The 19,623-nt window shown below is 41.7% G+C and overlaps 1 protein-coding gene across 2 annotated transcripts in view; it reads right to left on the bottom strand.

Annotated features, from left to right (window-relative positions):
• The window catches only part of GLS (glutaminase), a 75,609-nt gene that overhangs the window by 7,543 nt on the left and 48,443 nt on the right, over positions 1 to 19,623 (bottom strand). For both annotated transcript variants that reach the window (XM_066613517.1, XM_066613601.1), the window contains one exon: positions 1,769 to 1,830. In XM_066613517.1, coding sequence (XP_066469614.1) covers positions 1,769 to 1,830 — 62 coding nt within the window. The remainder of the gene's footprint in view (positions 1 to 1,768; positions 1,831 to 19,623) is intronic.

Below are 19,623 nucleotides of genomic sequence, written 5' to 3'. Positions count from 1 at the left end.
AGCCAGTGTGATTAAATGATTAATGATTTAGGCTTAGATATTGGAAACTAGGGTTCAAGTCCCAATTCAGCCATGAGGTGTGCTAGAAGACCTTGGGCTTATTACTTTCTTTTGCCCTAACTCAGCCTCATCACCTAACAGGGATGTAACAAGGATAAAATAATCTCTTGAAGACTGCTTCCTCCTTCCTTGTAGAAAGGATAACATTAAAATAAAGTTTCATTAGCAAACAGATCTCTCAATTAGCCACAGGATTGTATATTTCTCAGGCTGTCCTGAGACAGAAGCAAAGCCATATAACCATATGAAGAAGTATTCTACATATAACCATATGAAGTTAACTTCATATAACCATATGAAGAAGTATTCTACATGGTGATCAACTGTTACCTTTGCAGCAACTGATCATCTGAGAGCAGAGGACTCCCATGCTCCATTTCTCTGCAGTAGCATGGCATTGTCTGTCTTACTGCAGGGGCCGGAACAGGCAGATGACCCTAAGATTTCAAAGGAACCCGAAACTACCTTTTTCCCCACTGTTGGTTAGAGTGGCTCATTCAACTTCTGTCTGCAGTGGTGTGGATCCAATCATAGGAACTAGATAAAGTTAGGGGCGAGGGTGAAAAGGAAAGGTCACTCAGACCAGCTAACCTTGAAATAAGGAGAAGTGACTGATTCCTCCTAGTTTTGGAAGTCAATGGAGTTCAAGAACAGGGCCTAAATGGGAGATGGCAATCCTTCTCACTAAAACCAAACCTTTCTATTCCTGGCACTTCAGTAAGTTAGTGGTTAAGTGAATTTCAGATTTGTTGGGCAGGGGCAGTGACAAACCAGGGCATAGTAAGTGGAGGAAGGGAGGAACTACAGAACAGAAGGCATTTGGACTGAATGTTGGAGAAACTGAGAATCTGCTAGGAAAAGGGCTGGTCATAAGTAAGGGTGCTTGTTTCTGTTGAGTAAGACAGGAATACATCCTAAGTCTTACTAAACTTACTTCTGAGTAAAATAAATAATCCTATTTTTAAGCACCTCTAGCCATAAATAAGGAAGAATGTGGGAATTAAGCCACAGTAAGAGTAGACAGAAGTAAGGGTGAAGACAGATACAGCATTGTTAAGAGCAGCAAAGCCACTCTAGAAGCACCTCGACTACATTTAATTCAAACATCTTTCTTCTCCCATGAACATATCTAGCTCAGTCTACTTGACAGGCATCCACTCCCCAGGGTTTCAAACAGGGATCTTTCCCAACCTTGCATGGAGGTACCAGGAACTGAACCTGGGATCTTTAGCCTGCTACAGCCCTTCCAGGATTGAGTTCCAATTACTATCATTGTTAAAAGAATATTCATAGTAGCTTGTTAAAAGTACAGGCCTGTTACATTTCCCAGATGCAGTCACACACCATGGTAGCATCAAGTGTAATATACTAAAAATAAAATATTGAAATTAATGGGGACTCATTTGAAATTGAAACCTAGTGGGTCCCAACCCACAATTTAAGAAGCATTGGATATACATGAGAGTTTGTCACACTAGGTGTGAGGCTCTGAGCCAGAGCTGTACTTTGAGTAGGGCAACTGGGGCAGATGCCCTGGACACTGCATTTTTATGACCAATATAACACCATAATAGAGGGGCCTCCCATTTAAACATTGAGTTGTCCCAGCCCTGCACTCTGCTCACACCCTTCTAGGGATGGCTCTGCGCACAGGTAAAACAGAACACCCATGTTTGTGAACAAGCCTCGCAAATCACACTGACTGTACCTTCTGAGTGCAGATACATCACCCGTATATGCAGCAAACAAGAGGTTTATTACGGATTTCACCTGCAAGCAGAAAGAAAACACACATTTTTTTACCTCCTGTTTTTTTCTTGGGTGGTTTTAAATATGCTATGCTAAAACACACAAGACACATTTCTAGACCCTTGCAATTATGTTCATTTGCAGTGCTGTGCATAATCAGGACAACTTGAAACAGCTATTTCAATGAGTAACTAAACGGAAACTCTGATCCGGAGGGTACACTATAAAAAAACAATATTCAGCATCTCAGTAAATTTTTAGAGGCAGGTCATCTTTTTTATTCAAAAACCTAAATGTGTTTTACCTTCTGTGGTCAATTAATTACTTTTAATTTTACAATACCAAAGACTGGATGAATGAAGAGAATAAAATACAGGAACCCCCCCCCCCCACACACACACACAGTGCACAGGCATACTCAATGAAATCTCCGATTTCCTCCATTTGAGTGACAGATCCTAATGCCGCATCACAAACTAGAAGACGTTAAAGATTTCACACATTCAAGAACACCATTGGATCCAACTCAATATGCTTATAAGAAAGATACCTATAGTGAGAAAATGCCTTACACAGGGGTTCACACTCTTGCAATTTCACATTTTAGTCTTCAGAGTAATAGGCTACCAATATTTGGATCATTCAGTTTCTTCTCATTAGCATTGCACTAATATATCTGGTACATTATCTCAGGATAAATAGCCGCTTCGCACAGTATATGTACTTTGTACCTAGAAAATGTTTTGTGTACCCCTAATACATGCATCAGGATCAGCCACAGCTCCACAGTATATACATAAAAAGCAGACAACACCCATTTGTCACTAGAGAATGCAAGGAGTAGTCTTGAGGGGCTGTTATCCTTCTGTCCACTTTTAGGTTGTAGCTATGTAAAATGCAAGGTCGAAGAAACGGTATTATGAACAATGCTTTTTTTATTTTAGCTGTGGGGTAGACAAGCCCCGAGGGTTGGAAAGTTCTGATCTGATGCAAGAAAATGTGCTAAAGTATATCAACAGTTTTGATCAATTTGGGTATAAGAACAGGTTTTCCTTGTATTGTGACATTTTTCCATTGAAAAATTAAAACATGATGAAGTCAGAGCTTTCCTCAAGGAGCTCTGAATATATTACTAGATACAGTGCAGCCCTCACCAATATATGCTGTAACTTGTGCTGAACACCTGAAGGTAAAGGGACCTGCATCTGTTACAGTTTGCAAAGGTTTGGATTTACTAGATTTCCAGACATTAACTTAACATGTGGCTTGTTGTTCTGGGGTCCTATTGATTCTGTCAGATCCCAACACCTGGACAAACATCTGGGAAAGTGTGGCTGGCTGGCATGGCACAGCAAACCACAATGACCATTCTTAACCAAAACAGGCTTCTTGTGGAATTTAGAGAGTTCCCTCTCACATCCCAACCACCAACTAGAAAGAAGGGAAAGTTTTGAAAATTCACTGCCAAGGTCCAGAATTTGCCAACATACATGCAGAAGTCTATCAGAGACAACACAGCTCTACATCAGCTTTGGATGTATGCAGAGTTGCCATGTTTTTTGCCCTTGCCTTCAAAATTCTTTGAGCGTGCTTGGAGATATCTAGCTTCAAATGGCCCAGCAATTCCTATTCACACAGGGTCAGAGATTGATTATTAGCGGAAATGAGATACTGCTCCTCCTTCACTCTTTGGTGGTCCAGACTGAGCCATTTGTTGAAGAAATTGGGCGGCTTACATGCAAACAAAGATCTTCCAGAATGTCATTCATACACCACCAAGACAAGTTCCCACAAGTAGAAGGCAAAAGGGAATAGATGACTGGCTTTGTGAATAGGTAAGTGCATTGGGCCTTGACCTAATTCCCCTTTAAATAAGTTTGTCTTGCTGCTGCTTTAGCTCAGGCTGGATTCTACTTTGAGCAGTTTGCTCATTAAAGCAGCTGTGAGATGTTAGTAATTAAGGCCAGTGGGGAAGGAACTGTTTGATTAGAGTTCAGAAGTATAAAAGTGTGTGTGGGTGGTTGTGGGGAGACTCCTTCCTTCTTTTAGCTAGAGTATTTGCCTCAGCTAAGGGGTTTGATAAGCTGAGGAAATTGCTCTTAAGATTTGAAGTTGAGGTGGGATGACAGTTAAAGTTAATATAGGATATCTAGTCCTGGTTATTTTTCAACTGCATGTGTCATGTAAGTGTCCTCTAATGCTGAATTTGCCTATTGTTTTGGTGTAGACTTAATTGCTGTACTAAATTAAATTTGATTAACCTGTTATCAGCTGGGTTTTGGGAGGTACATTCATACAGAGTATGGAGTGTTAACATTCCAACAGGCTTGTCCAAGCGAACTTTGCCTCCACATGCAGAGTTCAGATAGGGCTGCCTATCCACCTCCACTGCAACAATAAGCTATTTGTTTGGACTACTGTACAGCAGTGAATTTATCATAGGCATCTCTCAACTGGCCGCTCACAAGAACCAGGATTCCTAACAAGCAAATAACTTCCCACTCCTATCTGCAACAAACAGAAGAACGCAAGCTAGGAATGAGAGCCAAGTGAACATGATAATGATGTTTGCAAGACTGATTCAAAATGTGACTTATTTCCTTGCACAGGTAGGTTGGGATAAACAGTCCTTGACAATTTCAGTTGGATACACAGCCTATGAGAAATTAGTAGAGTGACATGAGAACCAAGGTAACAGTCCATTCACAAAGGTTAGATGTTCCCAGTCACCCTGTTTACTGAAATAATCTTCAGCCAAAGAATCCAAATTTTTCCTAAGCTTCTGGGATGATCAAGACATCCTGCCTTTTCCAATGTAGATCCAAGATTTCAGTTAGTATTTATTCATTTAAAGGATTTTTCTACTGCTTTTCTAAAAACCCAGAGTATTGGTCCTGAAGGGACAGGAGATTTGACCTGTTGTGGCTTAGCTTCTTGTAGCCACCCATTTACTTTGATAAGACAGTAAACCAAGAAGAGAAACAGATTCTGCTATGACTGAAAAAAGGCCAAAATGAAGAAATAAAATAGACTAACACACACTTAAAATGGGGCTCTAACCTTAAACACAGAACAGATGCAAGGAAGCCTATTTGAAATGCCTAGAAAAAATTTGTCAAATTTCTATCCATTAACTCATCTAGAAAAGGCACAATGAAACTCATTTATGTTGGCCTCAGGATGTGGGGAAACTTACATAAGGACAGAAGAACTAAACGAATGGCTGCCAAGGGTTCTGTGCTTACATTTCACTAAAAGTAAAATGCCCATGACTCTGAAGAGACAGCTTGTTGACTTTCAGGAGAAGAACAGAATCAAGAGGTATGGTAAGGTGTGGAAGGAAAAACTGCCAAGTCATGGAAGTAAGGGAGAAATGGAAATGAGTAGAATGATCCATGAATAACTTAGACAGTTACTCAACTATGATGCATTTAAATTTTCTCACTCATCCAAACATTTTAGAGAGGAAAAAAACAGAAAGAAATGGTCTAGAATCCAACAAGCTATTTTCTATAAAGAGGTGTTATGAATATCCTAAATATTCTCTCTCGGGATCAGAACAGATTCAGTTCCTCTCTGGCATAAGAGAATGGAAACAGAAGCACAGCAAAAACAAAAAAGCCAATGATTATTATTGATAATGATGATGGTAACAAATAATATCTATAAGCTGCTTTTCAACAGGAAAGTAGTTCACAAGACAGTTTATATAGGAAACCTCAATAAATGGTTCCCTGTCCCCAAAGTGCTCACCATTTAAAAATAGATGCAGAGGGGACAGCAGCAAAAGACGCCATGTTAAGGTGATGAGGGATAGTTGCTCTCCCCCTGCTGAATGTACAAGGACACCACCTTAAGAGGTGCCTCTTTGCTCAATTGGCAGAGGTTAATTGGCTCCAAATAACAGACTGAACATAAAATTCAATTACACCAGATATTGGGCAGGAGGTCTGGTCTAGAGGGTAGAGCCTCCATTTGCCTGAAGATAGCATCTGAAGGTCGCCAGTTCGAGGCCACTGGCACCGTGAACGGCAAGACCTTGAAGCAGCTGACAAGCCTAGCCGAGTTATGCCGAGTTATTCCACCTGCTCTTTGGCTGCTGTCAGCCTGTGTGGGAGGAAAATGGAGGCCAGAATGTGATACCAGATCATAAAAGATCCATCTGAAATGTTGTGGTTCTTGAAAGACAGAACCTTCTTCAATTGTAAAAATCCCTATTGGGATTTAGTATTGCCTGCCTATGTAAACCGCCTTGAATTAAAGTCTGAGGAGAAATCTGACGACCAAGAAAGGCAGTATATAAATACCTGTATTATTATTATTATTATTATTATTATTATTATTATTATTATTATTATTATTATTATTGGTAACAAAACAGACAGTCAGGGCTAAAAAGGTGTGATGTGGGAAAACTAAAATATGGTTTGCAATAATTTTGCTTTTTAATAAAGTAACTCACTACACCCCCACAAAACTGCTATTTATTGGTTCTACTGGGGAAGAGATAAAGGCACAAAACAGGCCAACATCAGTTTCAGAGGACAATTTCGGTCAGGAAAACAGCATAAGGGTTAAACACCCCCTTCCTGAGCAGAACAGCTCCAATCAAAACTAAAGGTCTTCCATAGCTGCTTTAAAGTTCGGAAACAAACAAGAATGTCACAAGATCCAATTACAGGCCATGTTTACTTTGGTCCTCAGTGTCAAACTGATTAATTGCCAAACTCTTTAGTATGCATACTGCATTCCAAAACTCTATGAATACAGAGTAATAATTAATGTCCTCCCTAGGTGGACAATGATATATAGCTACTAACTGAGTCTTCAATAGATTGTTTCAAAACTTGTTCCAAAATGTATATGCTCATTGGCTTCCAGAGACCCATGTATTATGCTTTTCCTCAAAATTCTGTGTTCTAAGAGGTGTCCTTTCGTGGTGGCTTCCTCCCTCCCCTGGGCACCCCCATCTTGATCCAAAATGGTGGCACTTGGGAGAGCCAGAAGGATGGTTGCCATCATCTTGGATTGCATAAGATCTAGTGAGAATTACACAAGATCCAAGATGCTGGCGCCCAGAAGAGCTGGGAAGAAGAGAATGCGAGAGACATTCCCCGGTGCCCCTGCAAGTTTGCTGCAGTGCTGTCAGGCATCACTACAGACAGCTTGGGAACCACTGCCTTAGGCGAAGGTGACACACAGGAATTCCATAGTGCTACAGCTTTCCACCCCAATTTATGGCCTTTAGTCAGCATGAACTTGATGAGAAGGAGCTTGCCTCACCCCCTCCAGGGTAGAGGCTCAGTTAACCTTCTGGAATTATTATTAAACATTATTTATAAACAGCTTTTCAGGGTCTGTTAAGGAACCAAGATGGCAGCAGAAGAGATGGTGCACATTTTGAAAGAGAGGTCATTGGCAATATGGAGGGAAGGGGAAAGATATCTGAAAAGGGCTGTGGATTTATTATCTAAAGTTCATCCTTCAGGTTGCTGGAGAGTCCCTAAAATGAATTACTGCTAATGGCAGAGGAAGTTAGCTTTCTGTTTAGAGTGCATACTTCTTTCCTGTTCAGTTCAAAGGAGGGGGGGCAGTTCCCTTCTCGGACTGAGCTATTATGCATGCACAGACAAAAAAATCCCTTGAAATCAATTAATTTTGCTCACAGCTGGATTAATTCCCTGAGAATTTCATGCTGAGCTCACTGTAGTTTGATCACAGGATATCGACATGTCCTGCTTTCCTTGTAACTCCTCCCATTCTCTTGCAAAAAAGGTCCAGATTTTTGGACAAAGTATCAATATTCCACTACAGCAGTGGCTTTTAATCTCATGACCACTCTGAGGGGCGAAGAGAAGTACAACTCAAGTGAAATGTACTCACAAGACATCCTCCTAAAGCAGAGGATTTCTAATCACAATTGCCAGCAGATTCTCAACACAAATGTGACTTTCTGAAGTTATTAAATGCATGCCATTCATCTTGAACAGTGCTTGATTGATTTGTTAAGAAAAGCAGTTAGTTGACTGTCATCTAGAAGGAATTTGCATGGTCATGGTGTACTGCCACTCTAAAACTTCTTAGCAGCCTCTTGTATTTACTTTGGCCCATCTGATGACTTTCAAGACGACATCTTTGATCTGAGCTGTGCTATAGTAAACAGGCTGCCATATGATCTCATGTGTGAGCTGTATTAAGTGCATGCATCCAAAAGCAGAAAGCGACAACAGCTGTTGTCCTCGCAGAGCCTTTGCACCCATTGTTAACAGGATATGCCCTTGTTAATCCAGCTCAGAGTGGGATTAATTCTGGTAACCAAAAAATAGACTCTGTACTGTGCAAGGGAAATGCTTTTCTAGCAAACCTGGATCACTACTGCAATGTGAGTGTTTCACATTTCCAATCATAACATTTGCCTCCTAAGAGGCAGCCCCCAAAGCAGCAACAAATATGCAACGATAATTATATTGAGCTTTGGATGGATATTCAGAGCCCAACTTTATAATAACTGAGCTAAATTCATCTTTGCCACCACAGCATCTCCACATTCTAAAACCAAGCCTTTAAGTTATCTGAAATAAGTTGATTAGACTCCATACGTAACCCAGCGCCAAAGGAAAATGACTGTGTAAAACAACCATGAAAGCTTTTTAAAACCAACACCCATGTCCATATCAACACCTCTTGTCACAATCACAGCCTTAAGCGTGCGCATGTTCAAAAGTCTGTTCAGTTTTGGGGACTGCATGTTAAGAAAACTACTAGAAAAATCCAGAGGAAAGCTATGCAGATCACAAAAGAATAAAAAAAATTTAAGAATCACAAAATTTAACGGTATCATGCATAAAGATCTATAAGAGCACATAAACAGTTTAGTAGCTCAAGAATAAATGATGTAAAAGAAAAGGGAACATGCCAACTAGCAACACTTAGAAACATGTTGAGAACTGGGAAAACAATTGTCAATTCATCCTCCAGGAACTGGATCAGAAGCAGACAGCATAGGTGACAGGAAGGATTTAGCTTTAGCTTAAGGATTATGCTTCACAAGAAAGTCATTCAGCATAGGAATCTGTCATCTACAGCAACTGCAGTATGCCTGAAGGAAAGGTGAGGCATTCAACAGCCACTTTAAGCCATTTCCGCCTAATATTGCATATATGCAACAGGGACCAAATGTGTACACTTGTGGGCAGGGCAAAAATGGTCATATAGCATCCTTCTGATCAGATTATCGACCATTCTACATCCACCATCTCAACTAAAAGAGCACAGTTCCAATGCATTTATATTGTTAGCTTTCCTTTTTTTTCTCTTTTGCAGAAAATAACTTGTAACCAAAATCCTCATCAAACAGGAAGTTCCAGAAACAGCACATAACTAATGTAGGAACTTGAAACTTGGAAGCACCTCAAATCTAGAAATGATACAAATGTACAAAGAAAAGATTACACAAGATGGAGAAAGACAGACATCAATATGACCATTGCATTCCTCTTTCAACTCAGATAGTAACACTCAAGTTGATTTTAGTTTAGTATGTATGGTTTTACCAAATTTCACTTCTTTGTACTTGACAGACTATCATGGACTGAAGCTATAGCTTCCACCATGATAATCCAATACCCAATCAAAATATGGAATGCCTCACTTGGAGGGGGAGGGGAATATATTGCAAAGTACATTATAAGCATAAGGGATTTCATCAGTACCTTTTAAAGAGTTCTACTTGGATTACATTTTCAGGATTCACTAAATACACAGTATATGTTTTGTCCTCTAGGTGGTGCCCATTCAAAACTTCTTGTCTTGGCTTGCAGCCCATGAGAGATTTTTTTCCCCCAATCCTCTGCTTCCCTCCAAATGCATCAGCATTAACTTTACAATGCTGTTAGCATAGCTTTCATTTCTGGAGGCTGGCTCCAGCATTAACTTGTAAAGCAGCTTCCATGGAGTTTATTTAGGAAGTACTGTTGTGGAATTAACTTGAAATGATGCTTGTCTAGCATTTATTTGCACAGCTAACATGAAATTAGAGCTAAACAAAAAAGCAATACTGTATTTGCTCTCAATTGTTTGGAAAACAGAGTACAAGAAATTCTGAGGGGGGAACCACACTTGAATGAATAGGCAGCTGTTTCTAGCCTTCACCCAAATAGTTTAATATAAATTGGAGTAAGCTGCCTAGGGAGAGATGCAATTTCTTAAAAATCAAGATGATGGTTAAGGTTTCTAGAAAGGGTTTATTTACTACATTACAGTTGCAGGTGTTAAGGTAATACGGGAGATATACCTGTAATTTGGTTTGCTCATCCAAACAAGCTATTCAACATAGGTAAAAACATATAGCTACAGTGTGCCTTAGAGCATGTAATAACAAAAATCTACAAGCAAAGTCGCCTTTCCAGAGTGTGATTCACCACCAGAGACATCACTACCCCCATATGGAGCACAAAGTGCTGCTGCTCTTTATCCAATACTATGAACTGCATCCAGCTGAGAAATCATAAGCCATCAGGAATAAATAGCACGGAGGTTTTGTAGCTTTAATCATTTTCATCCTCAAGACTGAGCCGAACCAACTTAGATCAAGCCAAAGCAGTGGCTTACCTCAGGAAGATTGTTCCTCTCCTTGCACATGTGCTCAACTATACTATACTACATGCTCAACATGTACTATAGCCCTTCTTCTCCACGTAAGAGACTATGACCTATGGGGCATTGCCAAATGTGGCCTTCTTATCTCTGCAGAAAACTTTCAGCCTCTAGATCAGCCATTTTCAACCACTGTGCCATGGCACACTGGTGTGCTGTGAATGGTCCCCAGGTGCGCCGTGGGAGTTTGGTGGAGGGTCATTTATTAATAGGACCATTGGGGATATGAGCCCCCCACAAACAGCAAGGTGTGCCTTGTCAATTGTCCAAAAACTGATGGTGCGCCTTGACAATTTTAGTACCTTGTCAGTTTGCCATGAGACAAAAAAGGTTGAAAATCACTGCTCTAGATGCACACACAGAGTCAGATCCCCCTACACTTGAGCATTGGCATCACAGGGGCAAACACAGGAAGTGAGCTAATTTTGAGAGCTAGCAGAAGCTCCTGCTATACCCACTGCACTATTTTGAGCCACCATCATAGGAATAGCCACAGCCATATCCATATGGAAACAATTTCCTACGTTGTGAGACATCTGCCCAACAAGGAGCCACAGTTGCTAATATACAGAGGAAACCAATTGTGTGAGCCAGTCCTAAGTTCGTCTAAAGAAAACCAAAGTATGTAATCCGTACCAGCCTTCTCACTGCTTCTAGAACAGTCCAGGCTTGCACTTTTCCTGAGAAAATCCTCTTGGACCTAAGAGCAGTGTTGCAGTTGGATCTAACTGCAGTTTTGATTAAATTCTAAAATGACTTAACGATGGGGAGGAAAGCACAAGAGTGTTATGAAAAAGCTACCTGAGAAGTCCTTCCCTACCTGACCCAGCAAGGAGTTAAACTGTGGGCTAACTCAAAAGGTGTACTCCCCAAGGCCAGATTCATTACAGCAAGTTGTATGAAGTCACCAATACAGCAACCAATTCCTGCAACTGTGGCTAATAAGACACGTCACTAGAGTTGTGAAAATTGTTGCCACGACACAGTAGCTGTCTTTATGGCTACCTAAGGTCCCTCCCATGTATCCCAAGAACAAATCGGGAAACTACATGCAGTCTCCCACAATGTATAGCTTGGATCCATGCCAGTCTTTGCTAGCAATCCCTAGTGGAAAGAATCCAAATACATGTTGTGCTGTGATAGCTAGTGCACCTCTCTTCTTGTGACTTGACATATGACTCATTTTGACTTATAGGACTTGGTGAGTTCATAGCAGGGGTGAGATTCAAATAGGTGAAGTCTCCAGCCACAGGTCAGTCTTTTAGACACTGCGCTATGCTAGCTCTCAGACAATTCCTCTTCAGCAAACAGTTCCATTCTTCCCCCTGTATTTTGATACTATGGGCCATGATATCCTACACAAAGATTTCCTATACAAACTGGAAAGGTGCAATAGGGGTTGAAATTGTTTTATTCCTTTTTCTCTCCAGACCTGACAGGTATGTCACAAGGCAGTTACTGGGCCTCTTGAAGGCCAACGTCTAGGGTTCCATGGAACAAGAGGTATTATCTGTTTCATATCTATGAAACCACTAGGTGAGATTATACGTCGCTTCGGGGTACTATCAGTATGCTAACAACTTCCAGCATATTAAGCAGCAGGGAATGACTGTTGCTGTCCTAAAGCAGCATCTGGGTGTTGTGGTTAACCCATTTTTGCCCAGCCCACAGATGTACACATTTGGTCCCTGCTGCGTATATGCAACGTTGGGCAGAAATAGCTTAATTAAGTAGACAAGGCTGAAAACGTTCACAGTGAATTCTGAGAATAGAGCCCTATTGCTGTCATTTCTATGTCAGAGGGAAAGCTTGCCTTTGTCAACAAGGTGGGAGATGATGTTGATCCTAGCTTTGCTGATTGCAAAGAGGTTGAACAGATGTTGCAAAAAGCACCTTTTATGGTGCTTAAGCTGGATACCCTTCAGGGAGTCAAAAATGCAGCAATCCTTTTTCTGCCAGCCCTTGTAACTGCTGCCACGTGTTTGATAGGTAAGACTGTCAGGGCAGTTGAGTCACAGTTTGCTTCAGGCCCCATTCATAGTAGCAGTTCTGAGATTTAGGTCGCTACACAACTTAGAACCACCATAGCACAGAATACCATTACCAATAGGAACCCCCACATTTAGGTAGGCAGGAATCCCAACAGGATTTCCTACATTAAAGCATGCGTTTGTAAATCACACAGTTTTACAAAGGAGGAGCCTGAACAGATTTGCCACCTGAATTGAGGCAGAACCACCACCTCTGCTAGTATGCACCCTCCCTCTCAATAAAAACAGAACTCACTTGTGTGTTCTACCACCACCAGTGCTGCTGCTGTCACCACTTCCTTGCTCTTACCCTCCACATTCAAGGGGTGGGAGGAAGAGTACAGTAATCTAGAGTATGCCACCATGTACTTCCTCTCTCTTCAGAGTTCTGCTTGAAATAAATGGGATGAGTGGAGTAGCTGGACTCGGGATGAATAGAACATACAGTACTCTCAGAAAAGGACCACAGGGAGGGAGGAACTGAAGGTGAGCAGCTAGGAAGGCTCCAGTTGGTTGCATTCCACCTCTTTCCCCTTCCAGCTGTTTTCCTAAGCAGGCAGGTGAACAGTGGAAGAGCTGATGATAGCAGCAATAGCAGGGGTGAGTTACTGCCATCCAAATCCTCTTCCCACCTGTTGTGAGCAACAGTGAAGCAGCTTGGATGGCAAGGGCCAGAGGGGTGACATCAGGCAAACACAAGGTGCAGTGCTTTTCAGTTCACCACTGTACCCACACCTGGTACTCAAGCACTTTACTAGACTTGTCCTGGTTTTAGGTTGGAGAAGGGCAACCAAAATAATCAGAGTTCTCCTATACAGAAGGGCTGAAGTGTTTGGAATTTTTGTGTAGGGAAAGAGACAAGAAAGGGTATGATAAAAACTGCATTTAAATGTAAAACCTATACATTAATTTCACTGTATGAGCTGTCCTTAGGACACTCATATTAATGAAGGACAGTCGATCTGGTGATGCATACTTCCTGAGAAGTTCTCTAATTTATCATCCTGAAAACACTAGAAGCAGCAAGTTTCATATAACGTAGGCAACTAATGAATTTGTAAGGCTAATTCTGACCAGCACTACAGCAGAATGCTGGTCTAAACAAATTTATTTGAAACCTGTTAAGGAAGTGACTCTAGTTTCCTATTCTAATTTGTACAATCATTCAAATAGGTCATATAGCTACTGAACTGACCATAATATGGAGAAAGCTAGCTTAAAGAGAAGCAAACTGAAAAAGCAGTATAAAAAACTACACCAAAAACATATTTCCTGCTGCATTACCTGAAAAGACCCACAAAATACAGGAAAATATCAAGCATGATAGCCTTCTGCCCTGGTCATATCACGTGCACTGCTCCACTATGCACATAGGACACAGAGTCCCAAGTCAATCTTGTTATTCCACACACTTCCGCAGATAAGGAACATGCTATAGGAAATGTGGAGGGGGAAGTCCAACTGCAGCAATTCTTGCACAAGAATCTGCCACCTCAAGTAACAGGCATCTCTTGTTGACATACTTCAGTTCAAAAGGAAATATTTGTACTCCATTCCTCTTTGCAAGACAACTTTGCTTGGGCCATTTTTTCCCCACAACAACAGAGGCTGTTATGGAGTCTTGAGCTGACTTTCCTTCTCACAATCTCACACGGTGACTAGCATTTTGCATTAGTGTCAATACAACACAGCTGCACTTCACAGAAAGATACTCACAATGTCTGGGGTGAAGAGTTCCCAACTAAACCAATCAAGGTCTGCAAGTTAAAACATGTATTTCCCACTGGAAAGGCAAGTGCGGGCAAAGAAGTCAAATGGAGGTTTGCAAAGGTTACTGAACTCATTTGCAGGAGAAGGCAAGCAAACCTCATGCTGCAACTGAAAAGTTAGGAGAAACCCCAAAAACCAATTCTGGACACTTGCGTTAATTTATGAACAATAGTCAATTTCACTAAAGAACCAAGAAAATAGAAGTAAAAATCATTTCGCTGAAGCTTTGAAAAATATATTGAATGCCTTAAATAGACATAGAGCAATACAGAATTAAATTAGCTTGTACTATTTTGAAGCTATTACAAAATAGAGATTTTTTTGTAAGAGTTTAAGATTTCAGGGTGAAAAAAGCTGGCAAGTATGGAAAAGAAAGCTGGTGTTTGAGGAAGAATGTGAGATTTCAGAACCTCTCCATATATTTGGAGGTATTTCACAATTTTCATGATGCTTGAGGGAACGTAACACAGATGAATCAGTGAGGAATTTGCTTTAAAAGAAATTGAATGCCTCTGCATTGGATCTGTTTGGATAGAACAGCAAAACCATAGCTCAGCCTGTCAGGCTGTGCCTGGGACTCACTTGCATGCTCTCTTTCCCTCTGTGCATATTAATTCCCTCCCCTCTTCCTAGTTTAGATAAGCTGCAGGCTCCATTTTGTCCTAAAACAGATTGTTATTAACAAAAAATTGTAATTTGCTCAGTTTAGGCATAACACCAAATTACGCTTTGTCCAAACAATAAGGGAGAGAATCGGAACAGAGAAGAGGAAAGCACACAAGAAGGCTGAGGCTTGGCTCAACATCCAAGCCATGAATGCTTCTGCATCCAAACATGGTGAAAGATAAGGTGGTAGTCCAAGCAACCCAGGATGCCCAGTTGTTATACAGGGGGACACGATTTAATGTAGTGCCTAAAGTACCAAAAGAAAGAAAAAACAAGTTTTCTTTTTTGGTATTATCCTTTGGTCTCTTCCACCCTGCCTTCTTCTCAAGGTACTGACAATGAAGAATAAAAGCTTCATAATACTGGGATTGAGACATTGACATTTGAAATGTTTCTAGGAAATGTCAGAGGATTAAATAATCCAATAGGATAACATGAATTGCTTCCTCACTTACAAAAAACTCTATCAGCACATGATCTTCTAGTAGATCCCACAGTATATTTTTTGCATTGTCTGACAGTCTAACTGAATGATACAATATTTAATTCATGATAGACTTGCAGCAAGATGGAAGAATAAGGAATGTCCTTCAACAGATGACTATTTTAAAAATGCAGCAAATAAGTGGTGAAATTAACCAACATGGTTAAGTAGTAATGGTTGGTGGTCAATGGTTGATCAAAAAGTCAGGTAAATGGAGACTTGAAAGTATACTCAAGGGCACTGGTGAAAATTTGGTGAAAAAATGATGCTGTGAAATACTACATTGAAAATGTTTTTCTTTATTAAAACTGTGACACAAAGTTAACTTTCTATTTGAACAGTCTTATTTTACCAGTTTCTGATAGAATGGCTGAAAAATTCCTGAAGTGCAGTTTGCACAGCCTCATTTTTAAAACACAGTTTGATACTTTGGGAGGGGGACTATGTACATTGCTCAGAAAAGAAGAATGAAACTCCCTCCTCCTCAAAGCTATGAACCTTCCCATGGTCCTACTTGAATCCTGGGAGGACGTAACTCAGACCTTCAAGCTCTGGCTGCATTGCTGCATCTCTCTGCCTCCTACAAGGATTTTCCTCCAGGTTCCTTAGGCTGGCAGACAAGCATGGATTATGCCTGCCTGAAACAGACTCTCTTTAATCAGAGGCAGGCAGGAAAGTTTCATTCCTGCCTGCCTGCCAGCCAAGCTAGACAAGGCTGGAGGGGAAAAAACTCACAGAATGAACTTGGTGCAGCAGCTAGGGTAGCCCCAGCAGCCAAAATTCCTAAGAACTGAGTCAAGCCCCCCCCCCCCGCCCCGGATTCAAGCAGGATCATGGGAGGTTTCACAGCTTTGAGGAGGAACTCTGAGCCAGGGACACATTCTTGGGCTTTAAGTACAATGTGGATGAAAAGTATCCCCCAGTTCCAAACCTGATTGCCCATGCTAGTAAGCAACTGAGTTTCACTCTTAACAGCCTTTCTTTGTGATTGCCATTCATTGAAGTGAATGTTCACAGACTGATCCCTTAACCCAGGGGTGTCAAACATAAGGTCTGGGGGCCAGATGCGGCCCCCGGAAGCTTTTTATCCGGCCCTCAGGCTCTCAGCTGCTGAGCAGTGCTGAGATGTTACTGCTGTAAGGACAGTCCACATGAAAATTGGGCTCTCCCATAACTTGAAATATGATCAAGATGTGCATTTTCTCTTCTGTCTTTTGCAGCTGATGAGTTCCTAAGTGAAAAAGTGCTTATTTTTGGTTATGACCTGATTAATGACATCATTTCCTGCCTAATGACATCAATTCCAGCCCTCAGCAGGCACCATGAATGCTGTTTGGCCCTTGGTATGAAACAAGTTTGACACCCCTGCCTTAACCTATGCTGATCCCATTATTCCCTATGGGAAATCCACTTTTCATGTTTTTGGTATGTGGGATTTTACAGAAACCTAACCCCTGTGTACATAAGAACAGCCCCACTGGATTAGGCCATAGGCCCATCTAGTCCAGCTTCCTGTATCTCACAGCAGCCCACCAAATGCCCCAGGGAGCACACCAGATAACAAGAGACCTCATTCTGGTGCCCTCCCTTGCATCTGGCATTCTGACATAGCCCATTTCTAAAATCAGGAGGTTGTACTTACACATCATGGCTTGTAACCCATGATGGATTTTTCCTCCAGAAAATTGTCCAATTCCTTTTAAAGGCATCCAGGCCAGACGCCATCACCACATCCTGTGGCAAGGAGTTCCACAGACCAACCACACGCTGAGTAAAGAAATATTTTCTTTTGTCTGTTCTAACTCTCCCAACACTCAATTTTAGTGGATGTCCCCTGGTTCTCGTGTGATGTGAGAGTGTAAAGAGCATCTCTCTATCCACTCTTTCCTTTCCGTGCATAATTTTGTATGTCTCAATCATGTCCCCCCTCAGGCGCCTCTTTTCTAGGCTGAAGAGGCCCAAACGCCGTAGCCTTTCCTCATAAGGAATGTGCCCCAGCCCAGTAATCATTTTAGTCGCTCTCTTTTGCACCTTTTCCATTTCCATGTCTTTTTTGAGCTGCAGCGACCAGAACTGGACACAATACTCCAGGTGTGGCCTTACTATCAATTTGTACAACGGCATTATAATATTAGCCGTTTTGTTCTCAATACCTTTTCTAATGATCCCAAGCATAGAATTGGCCTTCTTCACTGCCGCCGCACATTAGGTCGACACTTTCATTGACCTGTCCACCGCCACCCCAAGATCTCTCTTGGAAATCGAGAGCTGCTTGTACTAGTCGCCAAACAAGTCTCAGACGAGCACAACCAGGGCAGTAACTTTGAGGGACCACTCAGGGATGTGAACTAAACCTGAAGCTAGAAGTTTGTTTCCCCCCCCCCAAAGAATTCAACCTGAATTTAAAGTCCCTTGGGTTGTCTTGAACCAGAACTGAACACAAAAAGTTGTAACAAATGGTACTTTGTGTGCAATTGTGTGATTCAGGGCACAATCCTAACCAGGTCTACTCAGAAGTAAGCCCTATTTTGTTCAATGGGGCTTACTGTCAGGAAAGTGTGGTTAGGATTGCAGCCTTATACTTTTCCTATTTTTCCCATCCTGGCTGTAAAAGAGCTTTAAACATCAAAAAATAGTTTTTAAATACAAAATTTATCATGTAAATTAGTTATAATTGAATTCTTTTATAAAGTTATTTTGCTAGCAGAAGATTTTTTCTTCTGAATGAAGTATATCTAAATCAGTTGTCTGAACCAATTATCCAACTGCTATTTAAAAAGATACCTGAACTAGAGAGTTAAAAAAATACAGTTGAACCTGAACTGGAACTAAAGTTTGTTTTAAATGGTTTGATTCCCTGAAACCAACTACTTTTAAGAACACTAGGAAACAATGTTGTGTCCCACAGACTATAAGTTATATCCTAGGGCTGCAGTTTTCAAACTCACAGGGAGTTTGAAACCTGCAGTAAGTCTTTGTGGAGGCAGCAGCACGATCACCAGGATCACACCGCTCAGGGGGGCTGCAGGGGCTTGGTGCACTTGCCCAAACCCCCTGCAGCCCCCCCCCGGAGTGCAGGGAGCCCTGCGCGACCTTCAGCAGGGCTACCCAGTCAGGGAAGGTGACAGCGGAGCAATCGTGCCCCACTTCGCTAAACCAGAAGCAGTGGGCCATCGCCCCACTTCCCCTTTTGACCGGGCTGCAGGGGCTCCCCCCAGTCCCTGCAGCAGCCGTCCCTGGCTGCGGGGAGCCAGGCACAAGCGCCTGCAGGGCTCCTCAGGTCAGGGAAAGTGAGAGAAGAGAGCCAAGCCCCTGCAGCCCCCCCCCCAGCCTCCTCCCTGCCTCCTGGCTGCCTCTGCCTCTTAAGGGGAAAGGGAACAGGACCCTCAGGTGGGGCATCGTGATGCCCCAGTTTGAATACCACTGTCCTAGGGGAAGTCTTGCTCCTGAGCAAGAATGCAACCTCTTGTCTCTAGCTATAGGTGTTTGAACCAAAAATAAAAAGAGATGCTATATAGCCAAGCTGAGGATTACCTAGCTTAATGTGTTGTAATCTACATTCAGCTAAAGCAGGGTGCTTTGTTTGAGGCTCATTTAAGGCTGCCTTGGCCTTTAACGTTTGTCTTGGATGATACTCAGATGCAACACTTAACCTTAAGCACAGAAAGCAAGTTTTTGTATTAAAAGGCCTCCAAGTAAAGAAGCCCACAGCGGAAGAGAGCGGGGAAACATCTTCACAGTCTGAAATACACCTCGTGAGTCAGGTTCAGGAAGGTCTTTAACGTACCAGAGCTACTCCCGTCACTTATGTGAAAAACATGACCATGCAACTGGGAGCATCTGGGACCTATAGTCATCACATTTGTGAAAGGCCAGATTGGTAACACTAAGTTCCAGGGCAATTAATCATACTAGACTGCTTCTTTACACATCTTACTAGCATGTAATGAAAAACGAAGTACAGACTTGAACACTATGATCCTGCTGTTGATAATTCTATAAATACATCAAATTCCTCAGAGAGAAAATAGTTGAAAGTTGACTAGTAAACTATGGAAACACATTCCTCTTCTATCAACTTGGGACCCCTAACAGAAGAAGGATGAAGCTAGTCATCCTAAACTGGACATAACACATTCGATGACTAATCATTTACATATAAGAGGTCTGTAGGGATAAGACAGTTCTAAAACTAAGCATTTTGTCAAA

This window comes from Tiliqua scincoides, chromosome 1 (genome assembly GCF_035046505.1).
Source record: "Tiliqua scincoides isolate rTilSci1 chromosome 1, rTilSci1.hap2, whole genome shotgun sequence".
Classification (NCBI taxonomy): domain Eukaryota; kingdom Metazoa; phylum Chordata; class Lepidosauria; order Squamata; family Scincidae; genus Tiliqua; species Tiliqua scincoides.
Note: the sequence above shows the minus strand (reverse complement) of the source record. Positions and strands in the feature narration are given on the sequence as shown.